This window comes from Rutidosis leptorrhynchoides, chromosome 4 (assembly GCF_046630445.1).
Source record: "Rutidosis leptorrhynchoides isolate AG116_Rl617_1_P2 chromosome 4, CSIRO_AGI_Rlap_v1, whole genome shotgun sequence".
In the NCBI taxonomy this organism is placed as follows: Eukaryota; Viridiplantae; Streptophyta; class Magnoliopsida; order Asterales; family Asteraceae; genus Rutidosis; species Rutidosis leptorrhynchoides.
In genome coordinates this window covers 482,655,526-482,672,818 of record NC_092336.1, presented here as the reverse complement: position 1 = coordinate 482,672,818, position 17,293 = coordinate 482,655,526, and the positions used below count along the sequence as shown (strand labels likewise).

General features: G+C 35.0%; 1 protein-coding gene across 1 annotated transcript; it reads right to left on the bottom strand.

The window, feature by feature from the left end:
* Positions 1–11,479: 11,479 nt before the first annotated feature.
* Positions 11,480–12,592, bottom strand: LOC139842348 (uncharacterized). The gene has a single exon (XM_071832497.1). The coding sequence runs from the start codon at positions 12,590–12,592 to the stop codon at positions 11,480–11,482; it is 1,113 nt and encodes a 370-aa protein (XP_071688598.1).
* Between the last annotated feature and the right edge of the window lie 4,701 nt (positions 12,593–17,293).

Genomic DNA, 17,293 nt, shown 5'->3' with positions numbered 1-17,293 from the left:
TATATAATTATAACAATAAATGAAAATCGATGTCGAATTTGAAGGTTTAATTTGTTTTGTACATGGGGTTACTCTTTTAATACTTGTGCCTCACTTGTCTTTATAGACATGCTCTTGATGTTCATGTAAACCTTTTCTTTTTATCAACAAAATGCTAAAAATGTTTATTTCTTTTATAAAGGTTTAAAGCAAAGTTATTAGAGTAGGAACGACCCACGCTAAGTTGACTCGTCAAATTTCCTTCTTAAAGGTTTACTTTTTTAAACAGATAAATTCAAGCCTAGCCGGGTATGAAGAGTATTTTATTCACATGTACACATTAACTATTTAGTTACTGTTTCCAACCATTTTTCATACAAGATACGTCTCTAATGAATTTTAAACCTGAGATCTCTTGTGAGTATATCAAAATTCCATCGGCTTAGCTATAAGTGTGATGATTTTCTTTTCATAAATTTTATACGGCTCTAGTTATTGAGTCGACAGGAAGCGTTGATTTATTGGCGACTTGACTGACTCTTAAAGCCTAAAGTAATTTTCAGGCAGGATTTAAAAGTCATGGAAATTTGATTTTACCATTTTCATGGCGTCTCAATTTTATTTGTAATTTTATTTTATTTTTTTAAAAAAATTTCTACTTATTGGCCGGAGGTCCACTCGGAAGCAATCTCTCTATCCATCGAATAGAGAGAGAGATGACTTTCTCTACTTTTGAAAGTATTTTCACTCTGGGTGAATATATGACGCGTCTTTATTTTCGAATAGAAAAATGATTTTCTACATCTCACCCCTCACATACACCACTTATATTGTATTGGGTTTTGTTGTTGTTGTATAGAATAATTTTATGAATATTATGTTTTTTTAACTTTATTACTCCTTAAATATTGTACCCTCACTGCCTCACGTGTCAACAAGTTAACTTCTGGTACTTAGTTTGACAACTAGTCAAACAATTTTTGTTATTTATTTTTTATTTCCAGAAAAAATTCGTTTGATGCATGCAACACTAGATATGGTAGAGCTTTGGTTATCTCATAATTAGGTACATACTGATTACTGATAATTGTTTAATAATTTTGTTTTGGTTTTGGGACTAATGTTAATTAAGAGGTCATATATGTAGTTAATTCGAGCAGCAACCTTGAAAATGATGTTAATAATCTTCTTATTTGACGTGGGCATGCGTTAAGAAGCTTCCCCTCTTTCGTAACGCTCCCGATGTTATTTATATTACTCTTATGTATTATTATGTATTTTTTTATTTATTGATTTAATCTTATCTTATGATTTCTAACCTATATATAGCTGTATAAAAAGACAAAAAGTTACATGAGCAACTATAATCGATTATCTATTTAAAGAATACGAAGGTGCATATTGAAACGAATAAACCTTTACCTTCGACAATATTAAGCTTTATGTTTCAATGTTAGAGAAGTAATTATGTACTTTTTCACAAAAATAAAACAATATAGTGATGAAACCAGGAAGGTGGTAAAAATATTTCGCCATTAAAAAAAAAAAACAATATAGTGATAATTGACAACCTTTTTTTATAGACATTAGTTTGGATCACTCAGTACCACTCACGCGTTCATTTTTCGTAGTTGCATAATCCGCCCCCAACTACTGTCCTAGAGAAAACACGGACCAATTCAAGGGCATGGCCGGTAAAACCCCCTTCCTCGCTGCCGTCGCACTAAGCGAAAGACGACCTGGGTGGATACTTCAGATCAGGAATAACATTGAATGCAATATGACAGTCCAACGTAGTCGAAAACCTGACATCTCTCTAAAAAAGACATGTTACTACCAGTTGAGCTACAACTAATTGACAACCATGAGTTAAACATGTAAAGATAGAGTAACTAACTTTGTGCATTGAAATTTTAATATGTACAGTAAATTAACTGTGAATTAAATTTACAACAATTAACTTTGTGAATTAAATTACATTTTTATTACCTTAAGATTCATATTAATATCGAAATTGGAAAGGATGCTGAATCTTAAAGTTGGTGACACAAATGTTCTACGGCAGGGCCATCCTTAGATGAAATGGACATCTTCGTAAACTTTTTCATTTTTCAAAGATATAAGTTACGCAAACGGACGGTCCTTGTGGATTGCATAAATAAACAATTTTATTTTATTATTTTTATTATTATTATTATTATTTTTTTTTTTTTTTTGATGCGAGGAGAGTCCTTATGGTTTACAAATTTTAGGTGTACATTTCTTAAGACCGATGTTTGTTAAAAAAATCCGTTAAGTGACGTGTCACATGAAGGTAAACCCGTCATCAGAGGTGTCTTCCAGCATAAGCAAGATAGGCAACCGCCTAGAGCCCAAAAATTTAGAAAGCTCAAAATTTTTGAATATCTAAATATTTTTCTCAATATATTTAATTAATCAAATAAAAAATTGTTAATTAAAGTTAAAATACTTTATTTTTAATAGTTAAATACAATGTAAATAATAAATAGATAAATTAGAGTATTATTTTTTTATATGTAGTAAAAATTTTAATGTATATGTGAGGCCATTTTTATTTTCGCCTAGGACCTTTAAATTGCTGAGACGGTCCTGCCCGTCATTTCGCGTTTTCCTTCATCACTTTCATTTTCATCATGAAGACTTCACAAACCCTAATTTTTCAACTTCAAACCTATTTATCAATTTCAGATCACAATCTCACAAAGTCACAAACCCCTGCATCATTAAAATTCTATGAAATCAAACTCAAGAATAAGAAATGTCATCTAACACGTCAATTGTTAATAAAATGATGTATCGAATAGTAAATCCAAACCTAAACAACATGTCACTTGTCACCCAAACCTATATTCAAACCTTTCTAAATCTATAATATATACTCCCATATTCATTCAAAGTTAATTGTTTACTGATGTACCTTATACTTGTTATTATTTCATTACAGCATTAAATTATATATATATATGTATATATATATATATATATATATATATATATATATATATATATATATATATATATATATATATATATATATGTGGAGAGGATCCAGTGAGAATTTTTTTAGTGTGAGAACTCTAGGAACTCAAAAAACACTCAAAATACACTGAAATTCGAGCAAAAAAGGTGCACGGGCGAGAAAAAAAAAAGAAATTCGAGCAAAAATAAAAAACACGGACGAACAAAAAATTCATAGTCGAGCAAAAAAAAAAAAATTTTGTTCGAATTTCAAAATGTAGAACACATTTTTGTTCGAATATCAGCATTTTTGTTCGACTACCCGTGTGTTCTACATTTTTTTGTTCTACTATCAAAAATGTAGAACACAAATTTGTTCGCCCACCTTTTTTTTGTTCGAATATCACTTTTTTTGTTCGAATTGCTCGCTTTTTGTTCGCCATTGTCCCATTCTTTGCTCGAATTGCTCTTTTTTTGTTCGCCCGTGTCCCATTTTTGCTCGAATTTCCATTTTTTTACTTGAATTTCCCTTTTTTACTCGAATTTCAGTGTATTTTTGAGTTCTCAGGGTTTTCACACAAAAAAGTTCTCATTTGATCCCTCTAATATATATATATATATATATATATATATATATATATATATATATATATATATATATATATATATATATATATATATATAAGTTTCATTTTCTTTACTTTTCTTCTAAATCGAGAATACACATAACATATACTCCATCCGTCCCATATTAATAGTCTACAGACAAAAAACACAGTTTAAGAAAATGTCATAAAAGTACTGTACTTCCTGTTTACTTTCCAGTTTTACCCTTACCTTTTCTTTTTCCTTTAATCCTATCCACATACATTAAGGACATAATAGAACTTAAGCTTCTTATTCTTTTCTATTTATGGAAGTGAATTATTAATTTGAGACGTCCCAAAATGGAATACTGGACTATTAATATGGAACGGAGGGAGTATTATATTACATTCATTTTCAGCATTATTCTCTCCTTTCCATTCATTCTCATCTATTAAGAAAAGCTAAAGAACACACCATTAGGGTGGTAAAGGATATATTCATGAATGATAAATTGTCATTGATATCTGATCCACGAAATATTTTGAATCATCCATACCAATATCCATATTCATTATTCGTCCATTTACAACATCTATATCCATAATGTATGAATCGGATTAGATGAATATCCATGGTGTGTTCTTTAGCATTTCTTAAGTAATAATTGATGAGAATGAATAAGAAGGAGAGAATAATGATGAAAATGAATGTAATATAATATACCTTATGTGTATTTTCGAGTTAGAAGAAAAGTAAAGAAAATGAAACTAATATATATATATATATATATATATATATATATATATATATATATATATATATATATATATATATATATATATATAATAATGTTTCCCTTTAAAAAAAGAATCTTCGTTTCGAATATTATTAGTTGCGTTTTGATCATAAAATTATTTTGAGTAAAACGGTGATGACTAATAACTTATATCACGGCGAAAAAAGATAAATTCCATAAAATGGGTTTTATTTAATGAGTATTATATTAAATTCAGAAGTTAATTTTTTTTTTTTTTTTTGAAAAGCAAGTAAGTCTTTATTAATTATAACCGGTTTATACAATGATACCTATTCAAAAGTTATACAACACACGAAACATGCAAAAATGGAAATTACAAATGGCGATAATAGGAATACTACAAGGCGAACAAACTAGCCCATGAATATTGGGAAAAATGAGCGGTTGAACTTGCAAGCAAGCAGGACAAGTTGAAGCCACCATTACCGGTCATGCGGTGACAAAGGTGGAAACAGCTAGCCATTTAATCCCGAGAGCATTCAACCCAATATACAAGGATAATGATGACTTAGCCAATGCCCGTACGTGTGTTTGAAGAGGCGACATAAAATGACGGATTTATAAGCCATTGTTGACATTCGAGTCTTGTCTCTTTTGTTCGTTTAGAGATCCATGAGAAGCTTTGAGATTGAATTTCCAAGATTATAGTTGCAGGGATCCATTCCTTATTGCGAAATACTTTGAGATTCGCGTGTTTTCAAATGTGATGCCCCGTACAAAACCATCGTGTACGGTTCATCAACAGCATGATCATTACAAGGTCAAACAGTATATGCTGTTTAAAAACCAGTTTTGCATTCATAAAAATATAGCGTTTTACAAAAGATAACGTGCTTCCTATGAATAGAAGCATTAACATAAGCATGTGACACAAAGATCGTTACAAAGCCATTGTTTGAAAATAACGTAAGTTGCGAATGCACAATAATCGGTACACACCTATTATTTATTTTGATTACTTAAAGTCAATTCATTCACGCTCGCTCCGTCAATGAATCGGTACACACCTATTATGTTTTCTAGCCAATTTTGATTTCGATTCATGTTATTCACTCTCGCGATTAAGAAATTGATTCTCACAATTTTAATTCGTTATCAATTTGGATTACTCATACATCATGAATTGACATACGATTTCAATTTATACATTTCTTAGGTAATTTTCAATTCGAGGGTTTTTGTTCTTATTTTTCAGATTCACTATTTGTTCTAGTTATGGTGCACAATCACAATCACAATAATGTTGATAGAGATGTTTAGAGTAAGTTTTATTAACCTATTTGTTAATTTTAGTTTGGTTGTTTCTTACAATATGCTGTACTGAATTTGCTTTACAATATACTGTACTGAATTTGCTTTACGGTTCAAACATCTGTTAAATGCTAGCGCGACTAGCCCGAGTGGGGATGTCAAACCCTATGGATCCATATCTAATATTCGCGTTCACCGGTTCGAAAACCAATGATTAAACGTTACCGTGCTAAGGGGAATGTTTATGCCGTTATATAACCCACACATATGTAAAGTTTAAGTACTCGTGTCAAGTAAGTAAAACATAAAAAGCGCATGTATTCTCAGTCCCAAAAATAGTATAAGTAAAGAGGAAAGTTATAACTCACAATGAATAAGCAGTAAAGTCGATATGAAACGTATGCAAGTAGTAAGTCGGTCCGAAAGGTCGTAAACCTAAGTCAAAGGTCACTAGGTCAGTTTGTTGTCCCAAAAGGTTTAAAAGTGCATAAATTAAGTTTAAGTGTCATTATTAACATCATCATTATCATCATCATTCATCAACACTAAGGTAAGTTTAACAAGAATAGAGATCGAAACAAAAGGCTGACTTCGGACAGCTGTTATGACCTCTATACAAATCGAAAAGACGCGTAGTCAGTGGCTATGACTCCGTATGTGAGTCCTCTAACCTCTGACCAATTTTCAGAACCTACCTCGTCTTTGTTTGACCGTGGAGACGGTTTAAGTGCGAGTAGGTCAGAAATTTTAGCACAACGTTACAAGGGCGTAGTGACTTTCGGAAGGCTATAAATCCTAAACCGTATATCGGCTTAAGTCGAGGCCTAAACGAAAAGTCATCTTGAAACGAACTATCTGAAAATCAATTTTACAGAAGCCCAGGAGTCTGATCAGACCCCAAAAAACAGCAAACAAGTGCTCCGGTGAGATTCTTGGTGCTTGATGCTCATCACGGTTCTCATTCTTGATGCTTGTAAGCTTCAAGTGTACAACTCGTTGATGTTTTAGCATCACTTTGACCAAGGTTCAACCATCAATACACAACTAAGAGTAAAATCTATCATTCTACAAGTTTTGAACATCATGATTGCCTCTTTATTGCATAGATCCAATAAAACTTCAACCTTTGTCCTTTTTACACAAGTTTATGCATCTCCATCATATATGATGATGAAGACTTGATCTTTATCATCACAACAAATACAAAAAGGTTCCAAGTAAGTGAGATCTACAATAATAACTTAGAACTCAAGTATTAAGAAAACCCTAAGCTAGAAAGCTTGGATCTTTACAAGATTAATGAGACCATAAGCTAGAAAGCTAAGATCTTTAACAAAATAATGAAAGTAATGAGACCATAAGCTAAAAAGCTAAGATCTTTAATATAATAATGAAACCCTAAGCTAAAAAGCTTGGATCTTTAGTGCTCTTGAAGATCTTGAAGCATAAAGCTTGGATCTTTAAGATACATGAAGATTACAAACACAAGTTTAAATATTTATAACAAAATAACAAGATTAAAGCTAAAAAGATTTAGATCTACAAAATAAGTGAAGATTCAAAGCTAGAAAGCTTGAATCTTCCATATTCTTGAAGGATTCAAACCCAAGTTTGAATCTTTAAGATATAACAAGATCAAAAGCTAAAAGCTAGATCCATAAAATGATGATGATGATGTCGTGTGGATGAAGGGAAGAAGAAGAAGAAATAAATAAAAAACTTACCCTTTTTAGAGTGAGAAAGACTAGAGAGAGAATTAAAGAGTAAGTGTGTGTAAATTGCAAATGAGATCAAGTGTGAAATGAGTTAAATAAGGCTTGTATTTATAGGTGGTGAGGAGGTGGTGGGGTGGTTTAGGCCGTGGGTATGGGGAGGGGACAAGGGGGATACCTTTTTACTTTTTGGTTAATGGTTGTTTAAAGTTGGTGCTTATGTTAGGATCCCATGCAACATTAAGGATAATGTTTAACAAAAATGCTAGTATGTTCCCTCTAATAAATGGGCATTTGTCTTTCATTATTATGGGTCACTAACTTATTATTATTGGGCTAATTAAATAGTCCACTAGCTAGTGTAGGGTGGGCTAAAGTCCAACAAGGTAGAAAGTCCAACAAGACTAACTAGTGTGCTCTAGTAAATTATTAAGCGTAATTCGGCATCCAAAAACTCAAGTAATTGTTATTATAAAATAACAATTAGTGTTACGTAGTCATAATATTCCATTTATGACCAAAGTTAAACGTGTACCAAGTACATAGCTCGTTTCAAACGTCAAGTGACACCAACGGTCGTAAAAGCATTCGGGGATCAAGTTAAGTGATTACACACTTAATAGCACGTTGTAAGGTATTAATGAAAGTAATTAATCATTAAATAAGATCCCAGAGCATAAACTAGCTCAGTACGCACATATACGCAGTTTTGTGAAAGCACAAAAGCAAGTCGAAAAAGCCTGGTCGTTACATTACCCACCTGTTAAAGAAAATTTCGTCCCGAAATTTTGAGGAGTGACCAACAATGATACCGTATTTGACTAAGAAGGAGCGTATCAAAATTCCGTGAGACTCGTGGGCTCAGTAGTGAGTTATTTACCTTGAAAGTTACTTCGGCGTATAAAAGTAAGAATAGGTATATGTCATTAATTAAGTCTCTTGTCCTAAGAGATCAACAAATTGATTTTGTTTCTTGTTAACATGAATATGTCATCTGAATATAATCCCACAAAAGGAAAGATGATGTTTTTAGCCTTACAGGCTTCTTCAGTAAGTTGGATGCATGAAATACATCATGAATGTTACTAAGCTCATCTAAAACATTGAGCGCTTATGTCGCAATACAAAGCTGATAGGTAGAATGGAAAACATGGTGATCTCAACCATGCGATTTGATGTCTGGATAGTGTTAGCCACGGATTTTACTAACCCCTTGATTTCGGGAGGAGACCATAGGCATAAAGAACTCGATATTTAAGAAACGTTTCATTTGAATAAATGAATTGAAATTTTTAGTTGAAAGTGACTAATCAGACTTACATGCAATGCAAGCCATAACTATTTATAGCGTCTTCAGGACGGTCTGAACGAACAATGAAGGATATCACCAAGTTTTCCATGATGCATGTGATCTTATCCTTGAATGAAAGCACAGTTCCATAATGTAACTTTATCCTTTCAGTTTTTTTTTTTTTTGAAAAGCAAGTAGGAATTATATTAATCAACGATATAAGTACAAAGGTGCCATTGTGGCCACTTAAAAAACAACAAGAAAATATAGAAAACTACACACGAATTAGGTTGTAAAGATTGCAACTAGCACGATATGGGGTTAAAAAAACAATTATGCCACTCGAGCTTATGTCGATTTTGTCTCCTCGAAAGCCAGTCGAAAAATAGGGTTTGAATCTCCATGATTAGTGAAGGAACCGCCCCAATTTTGTTCTTGAAAACCTTTTCATTACGATTCTTCCAAAGCAAATAACAAACAATCCAACAAACCGCTTGCCACCAAATTTTGTTGTTGTCTGTAGCTAGCGAACCAAAAGTCCCATTAAAGATGTCGTCGAATCTGAAAATTGACGTATTGTATCCCCATCAATTTAGAACTTTTAACCACACCTCTTGAGCGAATTGGCAAGAAAAAAGAATGTGTTCAACCGACTCTATACCCCCTTCACAAACCGGACATCTCACGCTATGTAAGTCAATACCCCTTTTGTCTAGTTCAAGTCTAACCGGAATGGGCCCCCTTCTCGCTCGCCAAATGAAGATCTCCACTTTTTTTGGAACTAATCTGTTACGCAAGGTCTCTACCGCCGAATTTTCACGAACCAATGTGATACTATCAATGAGTTTGGACATTACCATAACCGTGTACCCCTTGTTTTCGTCTAGTGCCCATTGCCACCCATCTTGTTTTTCGGTAACCAGCTTAATGGGCTGAATTAGCCCACGCAACTATTAAAGTTCTGCTGCAGTTCGCCCAGTGGGCTTACGGGCCCAAGAACAGCCAACCGACAGCCCACCATTTGAGTTATGAACCATCTCTTGCACTGTTGCTGCTTTGTCAAGTGAAAGTCGAAATAGCCTGTTGAATCTTTCTTTGAAGCAAACGTTCCCGATCCAAGTGTCATCCCAAAACATTATGTCCGCCCCATTTCCAATTGCTCGAATAAATGAACTAGAGAAGGGGATCCCTAGCCCATCAACGTGTTTTCCTGCATCACTAATAAAAGACCAAAGACTAGCGCTTGGGTTACGGGCAGGCCCGTTACCAAACACAAGTCCTACATTAGAACCATAAATGCTACGAATCACCGAGACCCACAAAGTGCTGGTTTCGGTTTTGAACCTCCACCACCACTTACAAAGAAGGGCAAGATTTTTACATTTGAGTGACATGATATTTAAGCCTCCTTCTTCCTGAGGAAGAAGGATTGTTTCCCATTTGACCCAAGATATTTTAGAGTTTGAACCCGACCCACCCCAAAAGAAAATACGTCTCACACTCTCTAGACATTTTAGCACACAAGGAGGGGCACGAAAAAGCAAGAAATAGTAGAGCGGTAAACTAGAGAGAACTAATTTAACAAGAGTCAAACGACCACCGAATGAAATCATTTTAGCTCTCCACTCCGATAACCTATTGTTGAACTTTTCGATAATCGGGGACCAATCTTTCAATTTCTTCATCTTATTTCTCACAGGGAGACCCAAATACATAAAAGGTAACTTACCGGCTTGACAAGAACACCATGAGGCAAGATCTTCCACCTCTGAGTTTCTAATACATACCCCATAAATGTGACTTTTATTGTAGTTCACCTTTAAACCCGAAGCCCTTTCAAAACATTCTAGTAAATACATTAAGTTTCGAGCATTACGCTTACTCCATTCCCCGAAAAAAATCGTGTCATCCGCGTATTGTAAATGGGAAATCATAACCTTCTCGATACCAACTTCAACCCCTTTATACATGCCTTTGTCCACTGCCACTTTAGTAAGAATGTTAAGGCCTTCCGACGCGATAATGAAAAGAAAAGGTGATAGGGGGTCACCTTGCCTAACATCCCGCCTTAGATGGAATTCACCTGTCGGGGAACCATTAATTAAGACCGAAATTGAGGCTGATTGTAAGCAAGATGCCATCCACTTTCGCCATTTAACCCCAAAACCCATACAAGTCATAACTTCTAGAAGATAGTTCCAATTGATTGAATCAAAGGCTTTCTCGAAATCGACTTTGAAAATAAGACCATGTTTTTTATTACGCTTAAGATCATCAACCACTTCATTCGCCACTAAGACACCATCTAGGATAAATCTCTCACTAAGGAAGGCACTTTGTTCCATCCCCACAAGGCGCGGCACGACTCTACAAATCCTAAGAGACAACATTTTCGCAATTATTTTGTAGTAGCTACCAATAATACTAATCGGCCGGTAATCTCCAAAATTGAATGGATCCACTTTCTTAGGGATAAGCGATACGAACAAAGCGTTGCACCCCTTGGAAAACTCACCGTGATCCCAAAACCAATTAATAGCCTCGATTAGATCCTCTTTGATGATGTGCCAAATTTTTTTGAAAAACCCCAAGTTAAAACCATCCGACCCGGGGGCTTTAGTACTTCCACAACACTTTATCGATTCCCAAATTTTAGCTTCCAAGAATGGCACTTCGAGGCTTGATGCTTCTAATTCTGAGATCGATGAATAATTTATCCCCTCTAGGCTAGGACGATCCATATCTCTCTCGTCGAATATTTTCTTGAAATTAATTAATCGCTTCATCTTTGATAATCGACGGGTCTTCACACCATGAGCCGTTAACATTAATACCCCGGATATTATTTTTGTTGTAATTTCTTCATAGTGAGTTGTGAAAATATTTTGAGTTTTCATCACCATCGGTCATCCAACGTACCCGTGCTTTTTGTCTCAACATTCCAGTTTTTACCTTTTCCTTTTCTAGCCAAGTTTTTCTCGATGCACTCCAATTCTCGTGATCCTCAACACTTAAAAAACCCGATTCCGCTTTGAGTTCAAGTTCCATCACCACCTTTTTTGCATTTTCAATTTCTACATCAAGATTCCCAAAATGAGATTTGCTCCACTCTTTAAGATCCCCTTTTAACCTTTTTAGCTTGTTACGGAAAACACAATCTTTTCGATTACCTTCCATCATACCTTTCCAGGATTCGGCAATTACATCTCCAATACCATCCACTAACAGCCATTCATCAAAGATTTTAAACGGTTTAGGTCCAAAATTGACTTCATCATCCGACATCATAATAGGACAATGATCCGAAACCTTTCTATTTAAAGCAATGACCTTTAAATCCGTCCACAAACTTAGGAAGTCACTCGTTACAATAAATCTATCTAACTTGCTCATCTTAACTCCATCATCACTAACTCTAGTGAATTTCCTTCCCCCCATTGGAATATCAACTAGCATATTTCTATCGATGAAGTCATTGAACATTTTGGCCCGGTTTTCAACAAATTCACAATTTAATCTTTCTGAACAATCCCTAACTTCATTAAAGTCTTCACAAATAAGCCAAGAAACCCCGGTACTACCTAGCAACATATCAAGAGATTCCCACATCCTTTTTTCATTCAAATCATCATGCGGTCCATATGCATGTATAATGATAGATTCATGGCCCGAGTTTTTCCATTTACCCCAAATTGCAATAAAAAACTCACTTATAAGCTCACTATTCACCTCGAAAATATTTTTGTCCCAAATAATAATTTGACCACCCGATTTACCGACCATTTCTTTTTGAGAAAAACTACAATCCTTGGATCCCCAAAGCCCAAAAAACCAACTATCGTCTTTAGCATGACATTTTGATTCTTGAAGTGCGAAAATGGAAGGTCTTTCCACAATACATAATTTACGCACATCACCAAATTTACTTTCTTTCCCGAACCCAAACCCACGAACATTTAATGACAAAATCTTCATTTAAATGAAAAAATACGATAGAAGAAGATGAAGTACTTACAGCGCTTTCTTGGTCCATTTTAGACCAAGATTTGGACCGAATTCCTCCAACCCTATACTGCTTTCTGAAATCAATTGTTTTGCCTCTTCCTTCTTACTGTTGCGAGACGAACTAGATTTGCTTTTCGAATTGAGGCCCTGTTGATTGGAATTTATGGATCTCCTTGCACCACGACTACCACAAGTAACACAATTAACGCCACCATAAGCCTCTTGACTATATCTTTTTCTTGATGATTTATTGGCGTGTAGAATTTTTGATGATGCTTTCCAATTACCCATTGACTTCCAACAATAGTTGGATGAATCAGACTTGTACGAATTGGCTGTTTTATTCCTTCTGGGCATTTTATGGGCATCAATATCACGAGACCCTTCCTTTAAGTTAGAGAGATTTCCATCAATCGGCTTACTGGTTATGTTACCATGATTATCATTAAGCCCAACATTGTCATTTGATTGACAATCCACCGGCCCACTAGCAGTCAAAGGCCCACCTGCTATTGGTTTTCGAGGAGCAACCGGAGGCCCAAGAATAGGACTAAAGCAGCTATCATCATCTGTGGAGCAATCTGTCTCACCCAAATCCTTAATTGTAACCATATCTCTTGGATCATCAGGCCCAATAGGGTAATTTTGAAAATTCGAATTTGAATTATCTTCTGCATGGCCCAATGGACTGAATCTATTTGAATTAACCCTAGGGGAGCAAGCCGCCAGAATAGGTCTGCCACTTTTCTCAGTCTTATCAGCCTCGGTTCCTATAAAATTGGAATTGGAGAAATGACCGTCTCTAGGTGATTCGGGAACGTTAGACGAGGCACAATCATTATTATTAATTGCATCGAAGAGATTTTTGATCCCCATGCATGAGGACTCATCAACTTCCACCTGACCTCTGTAATCACCGTCGCGATTTCGCCGACCCCCGGACCGGAGTTCACCTTCTTCTATCTCGTATGAACTGTCGTCCGAATAGGTATTAGAAATGCCGTCTGATTCCGATGAACCCTCCCAATCAGACAAGTTCAAGTTCTCTAGATCTAGTTCAATACCAACGGCAGATTCAACAATGTTTACATACTTAAAAACCGAACCTGCAACCAATTTTACCACGCCATTAATATGTTCATCATCCCAAGTGTGAAGGAAAACTTGTCCAGAAATTAAGTTTTGCTTGCCATGGAGGATGTTACAATTCTTGAATTCAATGGGATTCCCCCACCATTTAGCAATAGAGTTAAACGTTTCAGTATTCCAATACTTGAATGGGACCCCTTTAATGTCTACCCACACTAATCTCCCTGGACTGAAATATTCACCTTTCCAAACCTTTAGATCAACAAAACATTTCTTAATGGGACAATTATTTCTATCCAGCAGGTTTTTTGCAACGGCCGGATTATCACACACAAGCATAACATGTAGGTCACCCACATATTTGATATGGATCCCTTCATCACCATTGATCAAACCAATAGTAGTAATGAGATTTAACATACCGATGCTTTTCAATTCACCAATGAGAAAACGGTCCTCCAAATCATTGAATGTAGGGTTGTGAGTTACATCAATAAACCTCACCTAGGGTTAATTCAGTTACATGTTGAAGTTAGCGTTAACATTAACTAGAGGAACATATAGTTGCAACCAACGAAGGAAGGAATGTGTAGAGTAACCACATCAGTGTTATAGATGTCTTAAGCAGTCCCCTTCCAAGAGGATAACAAGTTTCATAGATTCCCAAAGTATCTTATATTACATTTCCGAAAGAAAATCGCACAAAATGTGTGATCTTTGAACGAGAGTGAACTCTTCGAGCGGTTCCTTCTGAATTTATCCTTATACTTAAGGGGATACGCAGATGAGAAGATACGTGAACTCTTGGTCCTAAAGAATGGTTTACTCCGAGTGAAAATAATCCCAAAAGTGATTTCTTGTACCTCAATATACTGATTCATAGATATGGTGTTTACGAGGGTGTTGCGATTAGTCGTGAAACATTGACAGTAGAAACCCGCCTAGTGCCTTTCCTACGATAGGGTGACCACTGAGTGTACCTCAGAAAACTGATTTATCGGCCCGCGTTTTTGCCATGTTTAACCTTAAAAGGAATATTCTATGAGCACAAAGACTTCCCAACATATTTTATAAAATTGCCATCCAAAGTAGCTCAAGAGTTTTTAACAAAGATCTTAATAGTAAGCTTCACCCCTAAATGGGGGACGAGAAGAAGTGTGATCCATACATGGTGTAGTTTAATATGAAAACCATTAATAAAATCAACCAAGAAAGTTTTGAAAAACCTTTCAACGTTTGATGCGACAACATAAACGGAACGAAGTTCCTAGTAAATTTAGGAGTATGTACAACGTGTACCATTTTGCACAACACTATTTGACTTAAGTTAAACAACTCAATAAAGGAGCGATTTTTAAATAATTTGAAGGTATAACTTAGTATGTACTAACCAAAATAAGTAAGGATAAATTTATACATATATGATTTTATAAATCGCATAAGTGACTGGAAAATTTTATTATTTTCATTTGTCCATAAATCTCGTGAGGACCGCACAAATAAACAACGTGCAAAAATTTTGATAAACATAGTTTTTCGTATTTCAAAGGTTACGAGTTGAAAAAGATTTAGTGAAAAATCTTTGAATCATCGGGTGACATGTCACTAGGTAATGAAAACTTAATGAATTAAATGTAGTTTTGATAATTTTCAGAGTCTTTGGGCCAAAATTGTTCACGTGTGAAGCCGTTGCTAAAAAGTGAGGTATGAAGGATGGAGCATGAGGACGAGAAGTTAATCGCTTCTTGACTTTGCAAAATGCCAAACAGGTTATGACTAATATTAAAGTCAGAATACTGATGGTGTTAGTATCACTAAATGAGAATCCCTTGGAATAAGTCAGGACTTAGAGTTAGGTAAGAAAGAGCATCGTTTCGACCGGTGTGACAAATAAGATCCCTAGGGTAACGCAGAAATTTTGAATGGTTTAAGTGTTAGTGGATGCCCAAAGGCTCTGCATGGCGTGGTAGCAAGTGCTTTCATCACATACACACACATGAATCTCTCAATTTCAACGGTTGTAAGTCTTCATGATGACTTGGATACGAATAACGCGAAAAATTTTATGTAACAAGCAACGAAAATTTTATAGAAATCATTTAAAGTGACAATGTAAGAAAAGAAACGAAGTTCTTAGCAAACTAGGGTTATGTACAACACGTACCATTCAAGGTAAAATATATTTTAAATAAAAGATTTGATTTGTGAAAGTGAAAGTAAAATTTCATATGTATTAGTAAAAAAGAATTAATTATTTACTTTATTTTATATAACGTATACGATTTCAAAAATTTGCACGAATGGCAAATAAAATAAATTTATTTTTATTAAGCTTTGAGAGGATCGCACAGTAAAATAGTGTAAGTAAAATTTTGGCAAACAAAATTTTCATATTTCAGAGGTTACAAGTTGGAAAAAGATTGAGGAGGATTGAGCAAAAGATTTTGAAAATTTCGGGTGATCTTTGAGGTACTAAAAACCATTGAGTTTAAATGTGGTTGATGATTATTGGTAGGGCATAAGTCTTTCGACCAAAAATGCTTAAGTATAAAGTTGTTGCTTATAAGTGAGATACGAAAGGGAGAGTATGAGGATGAGAATTTACCATCCATTGATTTTGGAATATTTCGAACTGGTATGACTAATATCGAAGTAAGAAGAATGATGGTGTGATTATCATCGATTAAGTATTCTCTCGGAATAAGTTAGGATTCAGAGCCGCGTAAGAATGAGTATCAAATGAGATTCTTGGGTAGTCCTTAATATAGAATTCGAATCGCTGAAGTGACGGGATACAATTTCCTCTATGTATCGTTGTGCAGGTTGGTCCATTGTATCGGTTCCTTTCATGGCTAAGTAGATTTGGTGAGATGGTCAACAATTACCCAGATAGTACCCTAGCCGCCTACCGTTTTTGGTAGCTTCGTGATGAAATCCATTGTTATTCCTTCCCATTTCCATTGTGGGATTTTGGGTTGTTGTCATGCAACTAATAGGGTTCAACTTCGGGCTACTTCTCTCCCCGTAAACTATTAATGGCTCACCATGCTTGCGAGGTATACGAATGACCTTCTCACTATAAATAACTTTCGCTTTCATCCTTGAAAGCCAGTCCATTCTAACTATTTCATTAAAGCTTCCTAACTTGATGAGTATTTGGTTAATCCTAAAGTTCATTCCAACTTTTACATCAAGCTTCCTGACTTGATGAGTATTAGGTTAATCTTAAGGTTCATTCTAACTAAATCTTATTATACTATCACGAAAAATTCTATCAACCTTCTCAAATAACATTTGTTTGTGCATAGGTAACTAATCCTTTCCAACTACTTCATTAAAATTTCCAAGTTTGTTGGCATGCGGTCATCTCCAAATGACCCACCTGTTAATTTTAAGGTACTACCTTAAATCATTCCTCTATCTCTGCCAGCTTACCATTAGCTCGTCCTAGAGAACACTTAACTCTCATGGTTGTTAACGGCTTATTAGTCATAACACTAAGGTCCTCAGATATAAGGTTTCTATCGCTCTAGTACTAAACAACTCCGAGACAATAAAACGTTGTGAGGAAACGTACCCTAA

Bases quoted from the DNA above. Each gene is read 5' to 3' on its own strand.
- LOC139842348 (XM_071832497.1), bottom strand. From the start codon at position 12,592: ATGAAGATTTTGTCATTAAATGTTCGTGGGTTTGGGTTCGGGAAAGAA.